This window comes from Lepidochelys kempii, chromosome 9, assembly GCF_965140265.1.
Source record: "Lepidochelys kempii isolate rLepKem1 chromosome 9, rLepKem1.hap2, whole genome shotgun sequence".
In the NCBI taxonomy this organism is placed as follows: Eukaryota; Metazoa; Chordata; order Testudines; family Cheloniidae; genus Lepidochelys; species Lepidochelys kempii.
In genome coordinates, this window is record NC_133264.1 from 47212386 (window position 1) to 47231884 (window position 19499).

The 19499-nt window shown below is 43.2% G+C and overlaps 1 protein-coding gene across 3 annotated transcripts in view; it reads left to right on the top strand.

Annotated features, from left to right (window-relative positions):
* The window catches only part of WDR33 (WD repeat domain 33), a 106762-nt gene extending 89196 nt beyond the window's left edge, over positions 1-17566 (top strand). The window contains exons 15-22 of one of the 3 annotated variants that reach the window (XM_073360147.1): positions 2-154; positions 818-1876; positions 4677-4779; positions 5037-5487; positions 9407-9573; positions 9690-9782; positions 13832-14017; positions 15116-17554. In XM_073360147.1, the coding sequence (XP_073216248.1) occupies positions 2-154; positions 818-1876; positions 4677-4779; positions 5037-5487; positions 9407-9573; positions 9690-9782; positions 13832-14017; positions 15116-15345 (2442 nt within the window). In that variant the 3' untranslated portion in view covers positions 15346-17554. Of the gene's footprint in view, position 1; positions 155-817; positions 1877-4676; positions 4780-5036; positions 5488-5581; positions 7938-9406; positions 9574-9689; positions 9783-13831; positions 14018-15115 lie in introns of those variants that run through there. The other 2 variants (XM_073360148.1, XM_073360150.1) reach the window with 2 other exon arrangements.
* The last annotated feature ends 1933 nt before the right edge of the window (positions 17567-19499 follow it).

Consider the following 19499-nt stretch of genomic DNA (forward strand, 5'->3'; position numbering starts at 1 on the left):
GGCTTGGATGCAGAATAAGGTCCCTATCCCTGCTCCACCTGAGCTGATGAATGACAGAAAGGAGGATATTAAACTGGAGGAGAAAAAGAAAACACAAGCCGAGATCGAGCAGGAAATGGCAGCACTTCAGTACACCAACCCTCAGCTCTTGGAGGTATGTAAGGAAAGTGAAATTGTAGCAAGTACCAACCAAGTGAGTGTGCTTGGGTAAAAGACAAAAAGAGGAAGTGGTGAAAAGCAGAATTAATCACTGTAGAGAATAAAGCAGAAGTTAGGTGAAATATATGGTGCACTTCATTAAAAATTGTTAAAGTAGCAGTGGTGAGTATACTTAAAAGCATTGCTGGAATAAATTGAAAATTAAATAAGGTCAAGTAAATACTGAACCTGACCACCAAACTATGAGGTTGGCTTATTGTGACACTGATGATGAGTTGGCAGCATTTCAGTTAACTTTATCCTGTTGAGTTCTCATTCTTTTTAACTGGTTTCAGAGTAACAGCCGTGTTAGTCTGTATTCGCAAAAAGAAAAGGAGTACTTGTGGCACCTTAGAGACTAACCAATTTATTTGAGCATGAGCTTTCGTGAGCTGCTGTAGCTCACGAAAGCTCATGCTCAGATAAATTGGTTAGTCTCTAAGGTGCCACAAGTACTCCTATTCTTTTTAACTGGATCTCTATATATCAGTCAGGTTAAATGTGTTAAAGCTTTTTTCAGAGTTCCCTTGTTCCCAAGAGTGAAATGATTGTCTGCTTTCCAGTAGTTCTACATACATGCATGTGCAGCCTGTTTACATGTGTATTTGTTTTCTGACAGCAACTGAAGATTGAGAGACTTGCACAAAAGCAAGCTGAGCAAGTCCAGCAGCAGGCACCACCTCCAGGAGGCCCTCTGCATGGACCCCAGCCTTTCCCAGGACAAGGCCCAATGTCGCAGATGCCTCAAGGATTTCAGCAGCCCATTCCACCTCAGCAGATGCCAATGAATATGCCTCAAATGGGACCCCCTGGTCCACAGGGACAGTTCAGACCTGGAGGACCCCAGGGACAAATGGGACCCCAAGGTCCTCCATTACATCAAGGATCTGGAGGTCCACAAGGCTTCATGGGACCACAAGGACCTGCGGGTCCCCAGGGACCTCCACAAGGACTACCAAGGCCTCAGGATCTACATGGGCATCAAGGAATGCAGAGACATCCTGGACCTCATGGGCCCATGGGGCCTCAAGGGCCACCAGGTCCACCGGGTAATTCTGGCCCACAGGGTCACTTAGGACCACAAGGTCCACCTGGGTCTCAGACTCATTTAGGGCCGCAAGGTCACTTAGGTCCTCAAGGTCCCCCTGGTGGTCAAGGAATGCAGGGGCCACCTGGTCCAAGAGGAATGCAAGGGCCGCCTCTTCCTCATGGAATGCAAGGAGGCCCAGGATCTCAAGGGATGCAGGGCCCTATATCTCAAGGGCCTTTGATGGGACTTAATCCAAGAGGGATGCAGGGTCCACCAGGGCCCCGTGATAATCAGGGACCTGCTCCACAAGGGATGATGATGGGTCATCCGCAAGAAATGAGAGGACCTCACATGCAGGGTGGTTTACTCGGACATGGTCCCCAGGAGATGAGGGGCCTACAGGGACCCCCACCTCAAGGTTCAATGTTAGGACCTCCACAGGAATTACGTGGGCCGCCAGGTGCACAAGGCCAGCAGGGGCCTCCAAAGAACTCTTTAGTTGGGCCTCAAGGAAGTATGCAAGGACCGTCGGGACCTCCGGGACAGCAGAATCCTTCAAGGGGGTCACATCCTCCCCAAGGCCCTCTACCTTTCCAGCAGCAGAAAACCCCTCTGCTTGGTGATGGGCCTCGTGTCCCATTCAGTCAGGTATGTCTGAGGCAGCATAATGCTGAAAGTGTTAGGAATGTACGAATGATATGCTGAGTATTACAGTTACACAGTATGAACCCTAAGTAGCAAGAGGTGGGGTTCCAAAGGGTAAGTGCCGTTGAAAAATAATGAAGCACCAGTACCTATGAGTTAATGAAAACCAGTTACATAGCTTGAAACAGCAATAATAAATGTATAGAGAAGGAAGGATTACTAATACTGATGTAGAATTAAATTTCTGGCAAGAAAATATTTAATCTCAAAATAAATCCGTTATCTAATTAAGACAGAAGAGTCTTAACTTCTGAACTCTTGAAAACAGGTAGCCTCTGAGAAAAGAATTCAGAAATGTTGAATTAAGCAAATTTCTGATGCTTATTCTCAGATGTACAGGTGCATTTTTTGAGGAAAAGTTTTGTAAACTTCCATCTAGCCATTTCTGAGAAATGAGTGTGGTATTTTTCACAAACCTTTTTTGTAGATTTTTACTTGTCTTCATATGAGTAAACAGCTTCTTTTTAAATGTTAAACTGGCATGGATTTACTGCTCAGTTAAAAAAAATTAACTCGTCTGAAACACTGTGCCTGTTCCTGAATCCCCCTATGAATTATTGTTGGGGGGAGGTCTAGTTAAATTGCAGAGAAAGCACACATTTTTCACAGGTTGATCATATATAGCAAATTTTGCAGATGTGTAACACATCTGTGAAATTTGCCATTTATGCTGTGATCAACCCATGAAAAATGTGTGCTTTCTCCACAGCGTTTCTCAAACTGTGGGCCCTGACCCAAAAGGCGGTCACAGGCCTATTAGGGGTAGCGTTATTGCCACCCTTACTTCTCCGCTGCTGCTGGGGGCAGCACTGTCTAAAGCTGGGAAACAGGAGAGCAGTGGCTGCATGGTATTGCCACCCTTACTTCTGTGCTGCTGCTGGCGGCGGTGCTGCTTTCGGAGCTGGGCACCTGGTCAGCAGCTGCCACTCTCACCCGATTTCACAGTCTGTGACGTGATTTTTTTATTGCCACAGACAGGTCACATGTACTTCTTTATGTATATGTGGGAGTGGAGGTAAAACCAATAAAGGAGCCAGAGCCTCCAGGGCTTTGAAGCTTTGCTGGTTTGCAGGAGAAAAAATGCAAGCAGAGGGCCTGATCCAATTCCCATTGAAACTAATGTGAGTTTTTCCACTAACTTCAGTGGGTGCTGGATCAAACCCAGAGTGTGTAAATATATTTGTGTTAATTAAAAAAAAAAAAAAAAAAAGTGTATGTACATCTGTGTCATATATATTTGGGCGTGGGGGGTTGCAGGCTGTAGCTGTGTCCCAGCTTCCCTAGCTGGCAGCCCCGCAAAGCTGCCTGCTTTCCATGTGGAGCAGGGGTGCTGGGGCAAGTCAAGCCCATGCCCCAGATGTCATACCAGGATGCAGCCTGGAGAGCATAGGAAGAGGTACTATACAGCCCCATGACCCCCCAGCATCCCCACTCTCCATGGAAAGCTCCAGTGTCTGGGCAGAAGCCCCCTCCCCACTGCAGCCCTGCCCGTAGAATATCCTGGGGCCCAGTATCAGCATGTCCCAGCACTTCCATCTCTGGATGCAACCTCACAAACCTGACTTTCGCTTATTAGCAACTGTCTAATAATGGCAATCTTTTGCTGTCCTCCAAGGGGTTGCTAATAAGCGGAGTCATGTGTGCATGTGTGTTTCAGTATGAATAAATACCAAAAACAGTTAACATTACATAGTTAAGCACTGAGAAGTTCAGAAATGTTAATGTTAGACATTGTTTGCGTTGTTGATGTAGCCGTGTTGGTCCCAGGATATGAGAGACACAGTGTGGGTGAGGTAGTAGCTTTTATTGAACCAACTTCTGTGAGTGGAAGAGAATCTTTCAAGCTTCCCAGAGCTCTTTTTCAGGTCTGGAAAAGGTAACCAGAGTATCACAGCTCAATATGAGGTGAGATAAATTAAGCTTAACACATTTCAGAGGACCAGTTAACATAAAGTGGGCAATTAATACCTTTGCAGTCATAGGACAAAGGAGGGTTAGTCAGTTACAGATTGTTTTAATGAGCCATAAAACCTGTGTATCTGTTCAGTGCATGATTTTCAGTGTCTAGCAGAGTTATGAATTTAAGTCCCTAGGCTCGTCTTTTGAAGGTATTGTGTGGATTTTCTTTAATTATGAAGACTGAGGCATCAGTTATGAGGTGATCGCTTTGTGAAAAGTGTTCACCCTCTGGTAGTGTTTGTCTGGTGTTTTTGTCTTTTATCATTTTTCTGTGTAAGTTTATTCGAGAGCATAGTGATTGTCTGGTTTCATCCACATATTTGGTGTTAGGCATTTGATGTACTGGATGAGGTATATCACATGTTGTGATAGGCATGTGTAGGACCCAGGGATCTCGAAAGGTGTGTTGTGGAGGGTATTGATCACTGTAGCCGCAGAAATATATCTATAGGTTTTGTATCTGTTCTGGCGGGGTCTGGTGCCTCTTTGAGTTGGTATCCCAACTCATTATCCCTCCCCCCTCCCCCCCCGCCCTCCGGTATTCACATTGAGTAGCACACTTTACTTTACAAGTAGCTCCATTTGATTACTTGAAGATATTGGATATTAGAATCAAATGGTTACAAGATCTATGAATGTTTCTGTATTTAGCATTTGGAGATATATGAAGATGTCCACTGTGTATGTAACATTTATCAAATTTGTTACTGCCTTCTTGCTGTAATTTTGAGAGTTAATATTGTGTATGATACATGGAAACCACATGGCCTCTTGTGTTTTACAGGAAGGACAGAACCCAGGTCCCCCACCATTGATACCAGGACTGGGGCAGCAGGGAGGACAAGGCCGTCTCGCCCCTCACAACCAAGGACCTGGTCCTAATAAAGGTAACTAAACATCTTAAGTAACCCTCCAAAGAGAGTGACATCTAGTGAGGTGCCTCTAGATGTATGAGGCCCTAACACAGCATGTGGGATAGATACACATGGGGGTTATGCTCAGGACTGGCAAGAATATGGTGGAAAACCTCCCAACAAATTACTTAGTGTTTCAATGTATGTTTTCATAGAATTGTAAAAACCAGAAAGTTCCCTGGACTGTTTTTAGAAAACATTACAGAAATCTGCTGTGTCTTTCACTTCAGGTGACAACCGTGGCCCACCAAACCATCACATGGGCCCTCTCTCAGAAAGAAGGCATGACCAAAACAGTGGTGGTCCAGATCATGGTCCTGAGAGAGGGCCATTCCGAGGTGGCCAGGAGTGGGGTGATGGTAGGGACAACAGGGGCCTGCCTGATAGACGAGGACCTCACCCAGATTTTCATGATGATTTTGATCGACCAGATGATTTTCATCCAGACAAGCGATTTGGCCACCGGTTGCGTGAATTTGAGGGGCGAGGTGGCCCACTGCTACAAGATGAGAAATGGAGACGAGGTGGCCCAGGGCCCCCCTTTCCCCCTGATCACAGGGACTTTGAGGGAGGGGGTCCAAATCGTGGCCCTCCTGGGCCTTGGGAAGGACGGAGACCCTCTGATGAGAGATATCCACGAGAACCTGAGGATGCAAGATTCCGGGGAAGACGGGATGAAAGGTAAGAACAAGTTCATTCGGTGCTTTTGGGTAAAGGTAACTGGAGGGGATCTTCCTGCCTGGTTTCCTTTTCATAAGGAGTCTATCTATTTCAGATTTATAAACTGGAAACCAATAAGGAAATGAAAACTCTAATGTACCTGAGTATAGAGTCCATAAAATCATTCAGTAATAGAAGAGAACTTGAAAAAGGTCATTGCACACAACAGCTTCAGTGCCTGTATACAGTAAGTAAAGAGAAGGGAGGAAATCTGTAGAGAAGATCGGGTGATGCAGGCCGAAGATTTGAGATCATATTGACAAGAGTGAACAGGAAACTGGAAAGTCAGAGATTTCCATATTAAAGCGACAAACTTTTGAACACTAGATACGGAGACTGATACTTTGCCTCCAATCACAAACTACAGCATGAGTACAGAGTATATCTGAGTGAGATGTAATATACAGTTAGGGAGCAGGAACAGTGAGCCTACTATCAAGTACAAGGGGCATGGATACGCCCTCTGTTGGACTATCAAGACTATTTTCTCATGTTTTTGCTCTTAGAAGTCTTATTTCGCTTTCTGACATATTTCTTTGTCACTACCAGTTGAAAAACACAAACAGAAATAATCTAGTTTCCTAGCAATAGTCATCTCATCACTCACCAAGTTGCCCTGAGTAAACCTCAAAGGGAAAAGTTTTGCTTCTAGTTAATCACTAAATATGGAGTAACTCCTTAAACGTCTGTGAAGTTCACTGACATTGAAGTTACTCCACATTTACATTAGTGTAATTGAGAGCAGAATTTGGCTTCCAGGATTTAAACCTCTCATTAACCTACTGCGTATGTATATATACACATATATATATTTGTAAAAACTTACTATTTTCTTCACATAATGTACAATTCTCTCTTTTAGTTGGCTTTTTAAATAATTTTCTTAGATTCCTTTTACTTTACATCTATACATCTCTCCCTTTAGCTACTTGCTACCTAACTTGTAAGATGTACCTTCCTATTGTGTGAGGAGTATGAAAAGAAATGAACAATAATTAAACAAAGGTAACCTCTGAACACCTTTAAAGATAAATTAGAGTAACTAAAAACAGAGAACTCCAGAGCTGAATGGTCTAAATCACAGAATTCTGAAAGAGACAGCAGACTAAATTAAACTATAGTTGTAGCTGAGGTTTTTTAACCCTTTGTTGGAAGTAAGGTCGGGGAACTGGGAAGAAGCTAATGTGTCATTCTGATTTTAAAAAGGCCTCAAGAGAAGAGTCCAGGAAACTGCAGACCTGTAAGTTTGACCTTTGAAGTGGGAAAGGTTCTATTGTCACAGTACCAGGGATCAAAATAGGAGAGCAGTTTTACAGGTAGATTGGTTAGAGACAATCATCATAGAACTGTAAGAAGTATTATGATTAGCAAACTTAAATTATTTGAGCAAGTGAAGGGATGAAATAGACATTAAATACTGGAGATTTTATGGGGTGATCCCAAGAATTCCAAACCACTCATTCCACTTAGTTTTGAGTTTAAACACCATAATTGGTTTGATTATGTATGAGTGGTATGTATGTGTTTCTCTCTTTCTTTCTCTCTCTGATTTTCTGTCCTTTCATCCGTGTCCTGTTCCTACTCCACTTGTGCACATCAACATGATGCTTCTGCTGCAGAGACTTGCCTATTTTTTTCCTGTTATTTTGCACAGTGTGTAGTTCTGTAAATTAAGTTCCTGTGTCTCATGAAAGAAGATTTGAGACTTGTCAAACAGAAACTGAGCCTTACACCAGTCAGGGTTTCATATGTGACTGTGATTTGAAAAAGGGTGTTTATGAGCCCAAATTAAGGGCTATGACTGTGTCCAGCATAGTGATGATAGAACTCCAAACTGAATTCTTTGGCCATTAAATTGCTTGAAAAACAGGAAGTAAGGCATTGATCCTGGCTGTCATAGGACCTTGTCTTGTGATCACAAGAACTCACAAGCTAAACAGCTTCAGACAACCTAGTCAGTATTTAAATGGGAGACCCTCTAAAGAACACTTAGGATTGGTCTACATTAGAGAACTGTGCTGTTCCAAGGTTAAATAGTATTGCTAAATGTTATGGAACCATTTGTTCCTGAAACTGTTCAGTTTGTCTGCCCTAATAATCTAAATTACTGTAAAATAGTTCATTGTCCATGCGCAGCACTCCCTTCAACCACTGCTGTACCTATCCAGGCACAGCTTCCTCATCTCTGTATTGTGTTTGTCTTTTCCAGCAGGTGGAGATCTATTGTGTTAATTTAAAAAAAATGTATCACCAAGTTCAAAAATATTGTATTGTGTTATGACTACTGTTACAAATATTTAAATTTGTAATTATAAGGTTACTGTTGTTAAAATCCTAAATAAAAGTATTTAAAGCTTTGCTTGTAATAGGATGCACTGTGTCTTTAATGAGATGGGGGAAGGGGATGTTGCACAAAGCCAAGACAGTCTGAGTACCACCTCTGCTGCAGTTTGGCTGGTATGGAATTGGGATGGGGTGGAAGGGTGTGAACCAGTGGACAGAGACAATGCTCTGAGTTGTCAGAGCAGTCACAGTAGGGTGGCCAGGAGTATTGTGGAACTGCAGTGTGAGCACTAATTGAACCTAGAGTAGCTGCACCACCTAAACTTTTCATTTATGCTGGTACAGAAGCTATTCTGAGCTGGTGTGCACTGAAACAGTTACAACAAACTGAGCTGGTGCACTCTGTTGGAATTGGACTTAGACGTGCGAAACATTACAAACACCTTTGTGCAAGGACACAGTGTTTTACATACATTCCAGGAGTTGTAAATACCAAAATTTCCGCTCCATGCGTCTGATGAAGTGAGCTGTAGCCCACGAAAACTTATGCTCAAATAAATTTGTTAGTCTCTAAGGTGCCACAAGGACTCCTCGTTGTTTTTGCAAAATTATCTAGTGTCTAGATAAGACTCTCTAGATTCCACAAGAAGTGGTGCAGTAGGAGACACTCTTCTCTCTGAAGAAATTCTGAATTAATATCTCAGCATGGTGATTGTGCTTCTTTAAGATAAGATGTAAACCAAAGTCCTGATCACATCAGGTCATTAAAGATCCCCTGGTACGTCTTACAAGGAAGTGTTACTTCACTGCCCTGACCAAAATGATTTTGGATAACTATATTCTGCCAGGCTAAATCCCCCAGTATTTCAACTGAATAAACTGTTCTTCATGTTGCAGTATATTGCTATGCACTGTTAAACAGTTGCCATCACCACAGAGATGGCTGCACTCCAGAATCAGTTGCTAAATTTGTAAATCTTACAGAGACCCTTTGGGATAAAAGGTGCTGTATAAATTTAAGATAATTTTATGCCAGCCGAAGAAACCAAATTGAGTAAAATTCAGGAATTAAAATTCTTCTGTCTAGCCATGGAATGACTCTCTCTTGTTACTTGTATTTTTACTTGTGGTTTCATTACTAAGGAAATGGCTTTTTAAAAAAATACAAGTGCCAGCACATCACATTTTTAGGAATTTCACTTATCCCAGTTAGGAAAAAAAAGGGGGGGGGGGCCTGAACTTGAAACGCTCCTTACCCACACCCACCATCCCTCCCTAACCTTTCATTTTTCATTAAATGGACAATGTCTACCTGAAGTCTAGTCCAGTGTTTTTCTCTCCCTTGTTCCTATGTGAAAGTCTGAACAAACAACAGGAGGAAATTGAAGAGGGGAAACGATGAAAATGAATAAGCACAAAGTAAACAAGTTTTTTTTCCCAACTAATCTCTTCCAGTGTTAATAATTATAGGTGTTGTAACAATAGTAGGTAAACATTTCAGACACAAGTTTAATTATTAAATTGAAAATGACCCTTTAGTTCATTCGTGATTAAATTCTGCATAAAAACCACGTTTGTACCGTGTTCTTTCTTGCAGCTTTAGAAGAGGAGCACCCTCAAGACATGAGGGGCGGGGACCCAGGGGAAGGGATAGTTTTCCTGGTCCGGAAGACTTTGGGCCAGAAGATAATTTTAACTCGTCAGATGAGAACTCAAGAGGAAGAGATCATGGTGGTCGGGGGCGAGGTCGAGGTACTCCAAGAGGTAAGTGAACATTCTTCCAAACTGAAACCCATGTGAAAGTCAGTGATGATAGCGCAGAAGTTGTTCATATAGTTAATGAGTACAGTGTCTCATGTCCTATGTTTCTTACTTTGCAGGAGGCCGAAAGGGTCTACTTCCCACTCCAGATGAGTTTCCCCGCTTTGAAGGAGGGCGGAAACCAGAATCCTGGGATGGAAACAGAGAACCAGGTGAAAACTGGGGTATTACCATTGTGATTGTCTAGTCTGACCTCCTGTATAACACAGGCTGTAGAACTATCTTTAATTAATTTGTTCGAACTGGAAAAATATCCAATCATCATTTCCAGTGATGGAAATCTTTAGACACTGTCTTTAGAAAATGGCTGGTAACTACTCTTATGTAGCTGTTACTTAAAGCAGGAATTTACAGAGCAGTTCTATCATCTCTCATTCTGCTGATCATTCTCCTTCAGTCCTTCCCCATTAGCAACACGATGCTACTTTTTCTGTTTTCCAAAGTTATTCAACATGTAATGGACTCTATATGCAGCTGTCCCATCAAAGACTGAACTTGGCCTCCCTCTGTCCCTTGAGTTCTGAGTTTAGTTTGAAGTACATAAGAACATCATAATGGCCATACTGGGTCAGACCAAAGGTCCATCCAGCCCCGTATCCTGTCTACCGACAGTGGCCAATGCCAGGTGCCCCAGAGGGAGTGAACCTAACAGGTAATGATCAAGTGATCTCTCCCCTGCCATCCATCTCCACCCTCTGACAAACAGAGGCTAGGGACACCATTCCTTACCCTTCCTGGCTAATACCCATTAATGGACTTTTAATCCCCATGAATTTATCCAGTTCTCTTTTAAACCCTATGATAGTCCTAGCCTTCACAACCTCCTCAGGCAAGGAGTTCCACAGGTTGACTGTGCGCTGAGTGAAGAAGAACTTCCTTTTATTTGTTTTAAACCTGCTACCCATTAATTTCATTTGGTGGCCCCTAGTTCTTACATTATGGGAACAAGTAAATAACTTTTCCTTATTCACTTTCTCCACACCCCCTCTTAGTCTCCTCTTTTCCAAGCTGAAAAGTCCTAGCCTCTTTAATCTTTCCTCATATGGGACCCGTTCCAAACCCCTAATCATTTTAGTTGCCCTTTTCTGAACCTTTTCTAATGCCAGTATGTCTTTTTTGAGATGAGGGGACCACATCTGTACGCAGTATTCAAGATGTGGGCATACCATGGATTTATATAAGGGCAATAAGATATTCTCCATCTTATTCTCTCTCCCTTTTTTAATGATTCCTAACATCCCATTTGCTTTTTTGACTGCCACTGCACACTGCGTGGACATCTTCACAGAACTATCCACGGTGACTCCAAGATCTTTCTCCTGATTAGTTGTAGCTAAATTGACAGGTTTCAGATTGAGTTTGTGTGTGTAGTTTTTGGAGGGGGGTGAGGGGGTGAGAGAACCTGGATTTGTGCAGGAAATGGCCCACCTTGATTATCATACACATTGTGAAGAGAGTGGTCACTTTGCATGGGCTATTACCAGCAGGAGAGTGAGTTTGTGGGGGGGGCGGAGGGTGAGAAAACCTGGATTTGTGCTGGAAATGGCCCAACTTAATGATCACTTTAGATAAGCTATTACCAGCAGGAGAGTGAGTTTGTGTGTGTATGGGGGTGGGGGGGTGAGAAAACCTGGATTTGTGCTGGAAATGGCCCACCTTGATTATCATGCACATTGTAGGGAGAGTGGTCACTTTTGATAAGCTATTACCAGCAGGAGAGTGAGTTTGTGTGTGTGGTTTTTGGAGGGGGGTGAGGGAGTGAGAGAACCTGGATTTGTGCTGGAAATGACCCACCTTGATTATCATACACATTGTGAAGAGAGTGGTCACTTTGGATGGGCTATTACCAGCAGGAGAGTGAGTTGGGGGGGGGGGGGGGCGGAGGGTGAGAAAACCTGGATTTGTGCTGGAAATGGCCCAACTTGATGATCACTTTAGATAAGCTATTACCAGCAGGACAGTGTGGTGGGAGGGGGTATTGTTTCATGGTCTCTGTGTGTATATAATGTCTACTGCGGTTTCCACGGTATGCATCCGATGAAGTGAGCTGTAGCTCACGAAAGCTCATGCTCAAATAAATTGGTTAGTCTCTAAGGTGCCACAAGTACTCCTTTTCTTGTAGCTAAATTAGCTCCCATCATACTGTATATATAGTTGGGGTTATTTTTCCCAATGTGCATTACTTTACATTTATCCACATTAAATTTCATTTGCCATTTTGTTGCCCAATCACTTAGTTTTATGAGATCTTTTTGAAGTTCTTCACAGTCTGCTTTGGTCTTAACTATTTTGAGCAGTTTAGTATCGTCTGCAAACTTTGCCACCTCACTGTTTACCCCTTTCTCCAGATCATTTATGAATAAGTTGAATAGGATTGGTCCTAGGACTGACCCTTGGGGAACACCACTAGTTACCCCTCTCCATTCCGAAAATTTACCATTTATTCCTACCCTTTGTTCCCTGTCTTTTAACCAGTTCTCAATCCATGAAAGGATCTTCCCTCTTATCCCATGACAACTTAATTTACATAAGAACCTTTGGTGAGGGTGTCAAAGACTTTCTGGAAATCCAAGTACACTGTGTCCACTGGATCCCCCTTGTCCACATGTTTGTTGACCCCCTCAAAGAACTCTGTTAGATTAGTAAGACATGATCTCCCTTTACAGAAACCATGTTGACTTTTGCGCAACAATTTATGCTCTTCTTTGTGTCTGACAGTAAAGAATAAAATTGTTTCAACTAATTTGCCCGGTACTGACGTTAGACTTACCAGTCTGTAATTGCCAGAATCACCTCTAGAGCCCTTCTTAAATATTGGTGTTACATTAACTATCTTCCAGTCATTACAATAGAGCCCATTCCATATTGCCTGTCACAATCATCCTTTTAGACCTCATTCAGTTATAGAATGGCTGGTGCATTTGTCTTTTTGACAGATCATATGTTTTGGGCATGTATTAATACTAGGATAATCTTTTTCTGAAGCTGGATCACTGGGGGTACCTTCCCTATCCACTGGATAATGTTTATCAGCTGCAATGATGGTAGACAGTTTATTGGCTTCAGAATTGGTGGTAGTGTTGATTAAACAAAACAATATGAATGGGGATTCATGATGAGGTTGAAACTTGTAACTGGAACTTCATAGAAAACTAATGGAAAAATCATGATACAAATCTCAAGTGAAGGAAAAGTTGCACACCTGGATTTCAGTGCTCAAATCCTAAAAAAAGAAGTGCCAGAACACATGATTTTGACAAGCCACAACATCACATGCTTTAGCGGTCATTTTCCAATATTTTTAGCATGAATAATTATTGGTTTACTTTACAACTATCTGAAGTACCAGAACATCATTCCAGCTCCCTAAAAAAGTGCCAGAATGGCATTCTGGAGCATTCTGTCCTGACTTGAGCAGTGCTTGATTTTTGCCTCTTTAAAATTTGAGGATGTTTTCTTTTGAAAGGAATATTTTTAAGCCTGTCCACTGCCCCTTCTGCCTTAGGCCTTATCTACACTGGCACTTTACAGCGCTGCAAGTTTCAGCGCTGTAAGGTGCCAGTGTAGACAATGCACCAGCGCTGGGAGCCGTGCTCCCAGCACGGGTACTTAACTCCCTCGTGAAGGTGGGTTTTTTTAAAGCGCTGGGAGCGCTTTCTCCTAGCACTGTGCCACAACTGTACAGCAGTGCTTTAACGTTGGGAGCGAAGATATGCCCTTAGAATCTTCCTTTTCAACCTGATTCCCTCATTTGTTTAAATTCAGTTTATGTGCTCACTTCACATCACATGTTTCCTACCACCTGGTCTTTCTGCCACAAATATGAAATTGCAACTAATCTGGTGTTCTATGACAGCACACGTTTATCTTTCCTTCTGCTCATACATTCATTCATCTATAAAGATGCAGTTATTTGTCTGTTAATTATATTTTTTTTTCTTGGGGTATCTTTAGAAATATTGAACAGAGGTATATATGTGCACCTTAAAGAGCAGATACTCTGAAAAGTTAAGAACTGGTTCATGTGTTTTCTGAACAAGGGCAGTAAGAGAGATGTCCTTGCCATGTGTGAAATTGCTAAAGAATGTAGAAAGCATATACATTTATTTTGGTCTCTTTTTACACAGAGGAAGAATGTTAGATTCCTTGTGCCCATCAGCTGCATGTTACTCATGACTTTGTCTTTTCTCCTCCTGGTCAGGTTCCCGTCAGGATCACCCTCCTCATGATGGACAGTCTCCTGCCAGCCGAGAGCGTTCTTCCTCACTTCAGGGTATGGACATGGCCTCACTGCCACCACGCAAACGTCCCTGGCACGATGGACCAGGGACATCTGATCACAGAGAAATGGAAGCTCCAGGTGCACCTCCAGAGGAGAGAGGCAAAGGTAAGGGGTAACTAACTGGTACTGAGAACTTCACATAGCTTTATACTATTTTCACAGAGTGCACTTCTGCAGAATTCCTCATGCAGGCCAAGGTGCTAAAGCAGAACTAAGGTTTAGTTTGATAAAGAAAATTTGAGTAGTGCCTTTTCAAATGCAGGCCCTGCTGCCATTAGTCTTGTGGTGGGCAGGTCATTTGAAGATGAATTTATCTAACACTGTTGTAAATGCTTTGAGACAGGAATCATGTTTTCCTGTTTTGTACAGAACCAACCATGCTGTGCCTCTCAAAAGTTTTTGTTAAAGTGGAATAAAAATATTTAGTTATGCCTTAGGTGGCATAGGGGGATAGGTGGGCAAAGCATTTTTTCCTCAAATTACTACCCCTGCTGTTTTGGGAAAGAGTCCTGTTTTTCTCTTGCCTTTGGTGTCATATCTAAAGTGAGCTGTGAGGAACAGACAGTCCTCTTTCCTGGGAACAGGAGAAGATGCAGGTCATGCTTACGTCCCACAGTAGACTATAGTATCTCTCAACTGCACCCTCTCAGAACTGGCTAAAGAAGGATAAACCTCTTTCAGGGACACTACTCTAATTCCCTTCATTACCACCCCGAATGGTTGAACAGATGCTGTTACTGGGTTTAGGCAACACCCTATTTAGAATGAGAAGTGTGCAAAACCGGATCAAAATAGGACTGCTGCCAAGTGAGAGAATCTGGATTTGAATACTTTTATTCAGGGTCTCTCAAGTGTTTATGAGCCTGTGCACTCCATTTCCCAGTGTTCTCTTATTTAACAAGGTCCTTGCTGATCAATGAGGTGTGGCAGTACTTTAGCTCCAGAGGAATTGCCTTGTTAGCTGCCCCTCTCAAGGACTGTCATATTGATATGAAATCTGTATGTGGTAGGAAAAATTATGTGCTGAGGGAAGAGATGTAAAATTGGAGACCAGTATGTCAAATTTCACATTCTGTATAATCTGAGGGATTGTATCATAGGGGAATTGAGCCCAAACACTTGTCTAAGCCTGGGGCAACCCTCAAAAGCCTGAGAGGGATGGGTAAACGATAAAATCTAAAACTAAATGTTCTCCCATTTTAGGACGAGGAAACTCAGGACCTTCACAGAGAGTGCCAAAGTCTGGGAGGTCTAGCTCTTTGGAGGGAGACCATCATGATGGATTCCACAGAGATGAAGGTTTTGGAGGCCCTGCAGGAGGCAGTAACCCTTCCAGAGGAGGGAGGAGTGGAAGTAATTGGGGAAGAGGAAGTAACATGAACTCTGGCCAGTCAAGGCGAGGAGCATCCAGGGGTGGTGGAAGGGGCCGATAGAAGAGGCTATGACTGGATGATTCCCACTCCTTATTGGACAGTATTTAAATAGACACCTATTGTGGACTCAAGAGAAAGTACTGCTGCAACTCCGCAAATCTGGACTCTTAACTGGGATAACTGAATGTGCATTAGTTCCTAACAAGGATCTTCTCCTAAGATCAAGCGACTGCTGCTAGCAGCAACATGGTAGCTGGCTTTCTATTTCATCCTCTCCACCTCTTTCTCCTCACCTTTTACCTGCATTGTTTTGTAAAGATAAAAGCTGGAATTTTTTTTAGTGTTGTGAGACATGGAGCACCTCCACAGATTTCAGTTCACATCCAGATGGAAACTTGTTTCTATATGTACAGTTTGTCAGAAAAAAAGTTGTTTTTGTATGAATACAGAATGTAATTTGCGCAAAAATTAACAAAAAAAATCAGTGCAGTGTGTGATTCTTTATCTTTACTCTCAACGAAACTACAAAACCCCCCATCTTCCATAGAATGTCCATGTGTCAAGTACATGGCACCATAGGACTAGCTCTAGAAGTCTCTACAGTTCAGTTCCTAATGCCTTAATACAATCAGTTTGGGGTTTATCATGTTCTGAGAATTTTTATTTTTACACCTTTAGCAACATTCATGTGCTATTAAATAATGTTATCTGTTGTGATGAAGTTGAGTCCAGTGCCTACATACATACACACACAAAAAACCCCAAACCACACCAATGCTCCCTCTCCTACCTTCCTTAAAGGACATATGTGGAATGCTGTGAAAAGCTTCTTTTGAACTATAGATCATATGAGCAAGAGTCCTAATACAGTTTGCACATTCAGTCTTCATCTGCTCCTGCTAACCCTCATTGATTCAAGCCTTGCAAAGGGATCTGTCCTTTGTTCTCCATGGCATTAATTTTATACCATAAGCGATAGAAATTCAGCAGCTTGATTAACAGGGATGTATTTAATTTTTTACAGAACTGTAGTACACAACATGCTGCAGAGAAATGAGGAATGGCCACTAAACTACAAGCTGGTGCATTCTGAACATTTATAAAGGGCAAACCATTGAGCCACCCTGATTTTAGAGAATTTTTTTTTTTTTTAGTATTCTCCACAGGGTTTTGTTTAGTGCCACTGCAACATTACAATTAATTGTTTATTCCATTGAATTATTTGCATTTCATAATAAAGTTGTTTACAAATTATGGTGTTTCAGTTATCACCATAACATATGAGATTATCTGGCTTCATCCACCAGGATGTCTGTCTAAAGTATTTCTAAGATAGCTACCTAAGTAAACCCTAAACCTCATTTAAGAAATTAGTATTACCTAGAGCTAGCCTCTTCCTGGGATCAAGCTTCCCACCCATAGCATTAAGAAACAAGATCAAGTGTGGGAGGTGGCTGATAGTGCAAATATGAAAAAGATGATCAAAATACCATTAGTAATTTTTTTTTACAAGCCTCTTCATCAACAGTTCCATCTAGGGTAAATAGTACATTAAGGAAAAGCAAGTGTAGCGTGGAGGGAGCTTGTTTAAGGAATCTTAGGAAAGAGTAAATTGATCCTTGCTATGTGAGTGTGGGCTGTGGCAGCCACTCCTTCACCCACTCATTTTGCCAAGCCATCTACCATGGTCTAATTGGGTTATGTATAAGAAAGGTTTGAGATATTTGTAGGAACTCTATTTAAACAGACCAAAGCATGGATAATGGAGAATTGCTATGATCTTCACATTCCTGCTCTCAGCAGCTGTAGTCTTCAGATATATGCTTCTATTGTACAGAATGGTTTGGACTGAGTCACATGGTAGTGAATAGGAACACTGCCTAATTGTTTTATTGCAAATACAGTGACATAAGAAATGCTCCAGAATGTTTAAAGTAGTAAGCTTATAAAGTTTATTATACTATGGCCGAAGAGAGAAGTGGCCCTAAGGAAATGACATGCACAGAACAGTTTAGCAGACTCTTCCGAGACACACTTGATACAGGCTAGTGGCTTCTTGCTTGAAAGAAAAGGTTAAATTTTTATATGGGGACTTCTGATGAAGGTTCTAGCTTATCTGTGTAAATTAATTTCTGTAGCTCAAAGCAGATCCTAGTTGTGTTAGGATGTAATAATGCGGAAGATAAATATTGGAATTCAAACAGCTAGAAGAAAAGAGAAACTCAGGGCGTGGCTACACTTGCGAGTTAGAGCGCATAAAAGGAGCCCTGGGTGCACTAGCTCACTACCTGTCCACATTACCCAGGCACGTAGAGCTCTCCGACTCCGCGGCTAGAGTGCTCCTGGTACTCCACCTCAGCGTGTGGAATAAGTTTTGTGTGCCCCCGCTGGAGCGCTGTGGTGCTAGGGTGGACGCCCTGGGTCTGTTAGTGCGCTCTAATCAGCCTCCAGAAGTGTCCCACAGTGCCTGTTCTAGCTGCTCTGGTCATCACTTTGAACTCTACTGCCCTGCCCTCAGGTGACCAACCATCAGACCCACCCTTAAAATTTTCTGGGAATTTTGAAAATCCCCTTCCTGTTTGGTCAGCCAGGCATGGAGTGCTCTCAGCAAATCTTCCAGGTGACCATGTCTCCACATGCCAGGCAATCCCCAGTATGAAGCAGTGGCAAGGTGCTGGACCTCATCAGTGTTTGGGGGGAGGAAGCTGTCCAGTCCCAGCTGCACACCAGGTGTAGGAATTACGATACCTTTGGGCAGATATCAAGGGACATGATGGAAAGGGGCCATGACCGGGACGCACTGCAGTGCAGGATTAAAGTGAAGGAGCTGCTGAATGCCTACCACAAAGCCCAGGAGGCAGCCATTCCTGTGCTGCCCCTGCAACCTGCCGTTTCTACAAAGAGCTGGACACGATACTTGGGGGCGACCCCACCTCCATTCCGAGGACCACCATGGACACTTCAGAGCCCAGGCAGGAGGAGGAGAAGCAAAGTGGGAGCAAGGATACTGAGGCAGAGGAAGACACCGTGGAATCCCTAGATGCATGCAGCCAGTAGCTGTTCTCAAGCCAGGAGGAAGGTAGCCAGTTGCGGCAGCCAGTGCTTGGGGAAGGACAAATACCAGAGGAGGTTCCCGGTAAGCAGCTTTTATTTTGGGAAGAAGTTATTCGGTGTGGGCTCTTGGGGCATGGAGGGTTAGGGCAGCATGCATGCCTAGATGCAGAATAGGGTGTTGATGTGCGCTCTCACATTGTGGTAATCGGCCCCAGTGATCTCTTCAAAGGTCTCATCCAGAACTTAAACAATGCGCTTGCGCTGGTTTCTCGGGAGAGCCACTGTGGTCCTTAGCCTTACTGGGACAACTTGACTGTGCCACTGTGACGTGAGGGGCAGGGAGACTATTTCTGGACACAGGTAAGCTGCATATGGGCCAGGGTGGAAGCTGCATTGCAGTAGAAGACCCTCCCTTGCTTCCCAGGTCACCCTCAGCAGCAAGATATCTTCCAGGACGAACTCCTGTGGAAAATGTGGGGACAGCGTTCAGTATAGGGGCCCCCTGCTGCTGTTGGCTCTCCCTAAGACACAGAAACCCAGAAGACAGTACAGCCGTGAAACAATCAGTCACGCCTGACCCTGTGCTTACTCACCATTTCGGGGCTCCCGTGGGTTATGTGCGTTCGCTTTGGGACGGGCAAATTATGCTATTGTGTAGACTGTACTTGTCCTTAAATATGGGGGAATCATTGCTCTGCCTGGTATGAGCAATGCTGCCTCTGTTAAGTGTTGCATTTTGCCTTTACAGATGCAACCTTGAGATCTCAGCCATCTGTGTTATCACCGACCGAAAGACTCCAAAGAATCAGAAAGAGGCCACATAGAAGCAAGGAAGACATATTGCATGAAGTAATGCAGCATTCAAATAATGAAAATCAAACAGTGCAGGAGCGGCGGGACAGCGAAAGAAGGGTCCACCAGCAGAATGAAGAGCGCCCGCACAAAAACGCAGTGCTCCGGCAGCAAAGCACAGATCGGCTGATAAGCATAATGGAGCGCCAAGCGGACTCTATCCAGGCGCTCATAGCCATGCAGGCAGAGCACTACCATTCCCCCCTGCCCCTGTAGCCCTTTTCCCAAAACTCTTTCCCTTGTGCCCCTATGTCACCTCCAACCCACTTTCCCCAACATCCGGGTTCTTATCACCATCAGCTGTCTCC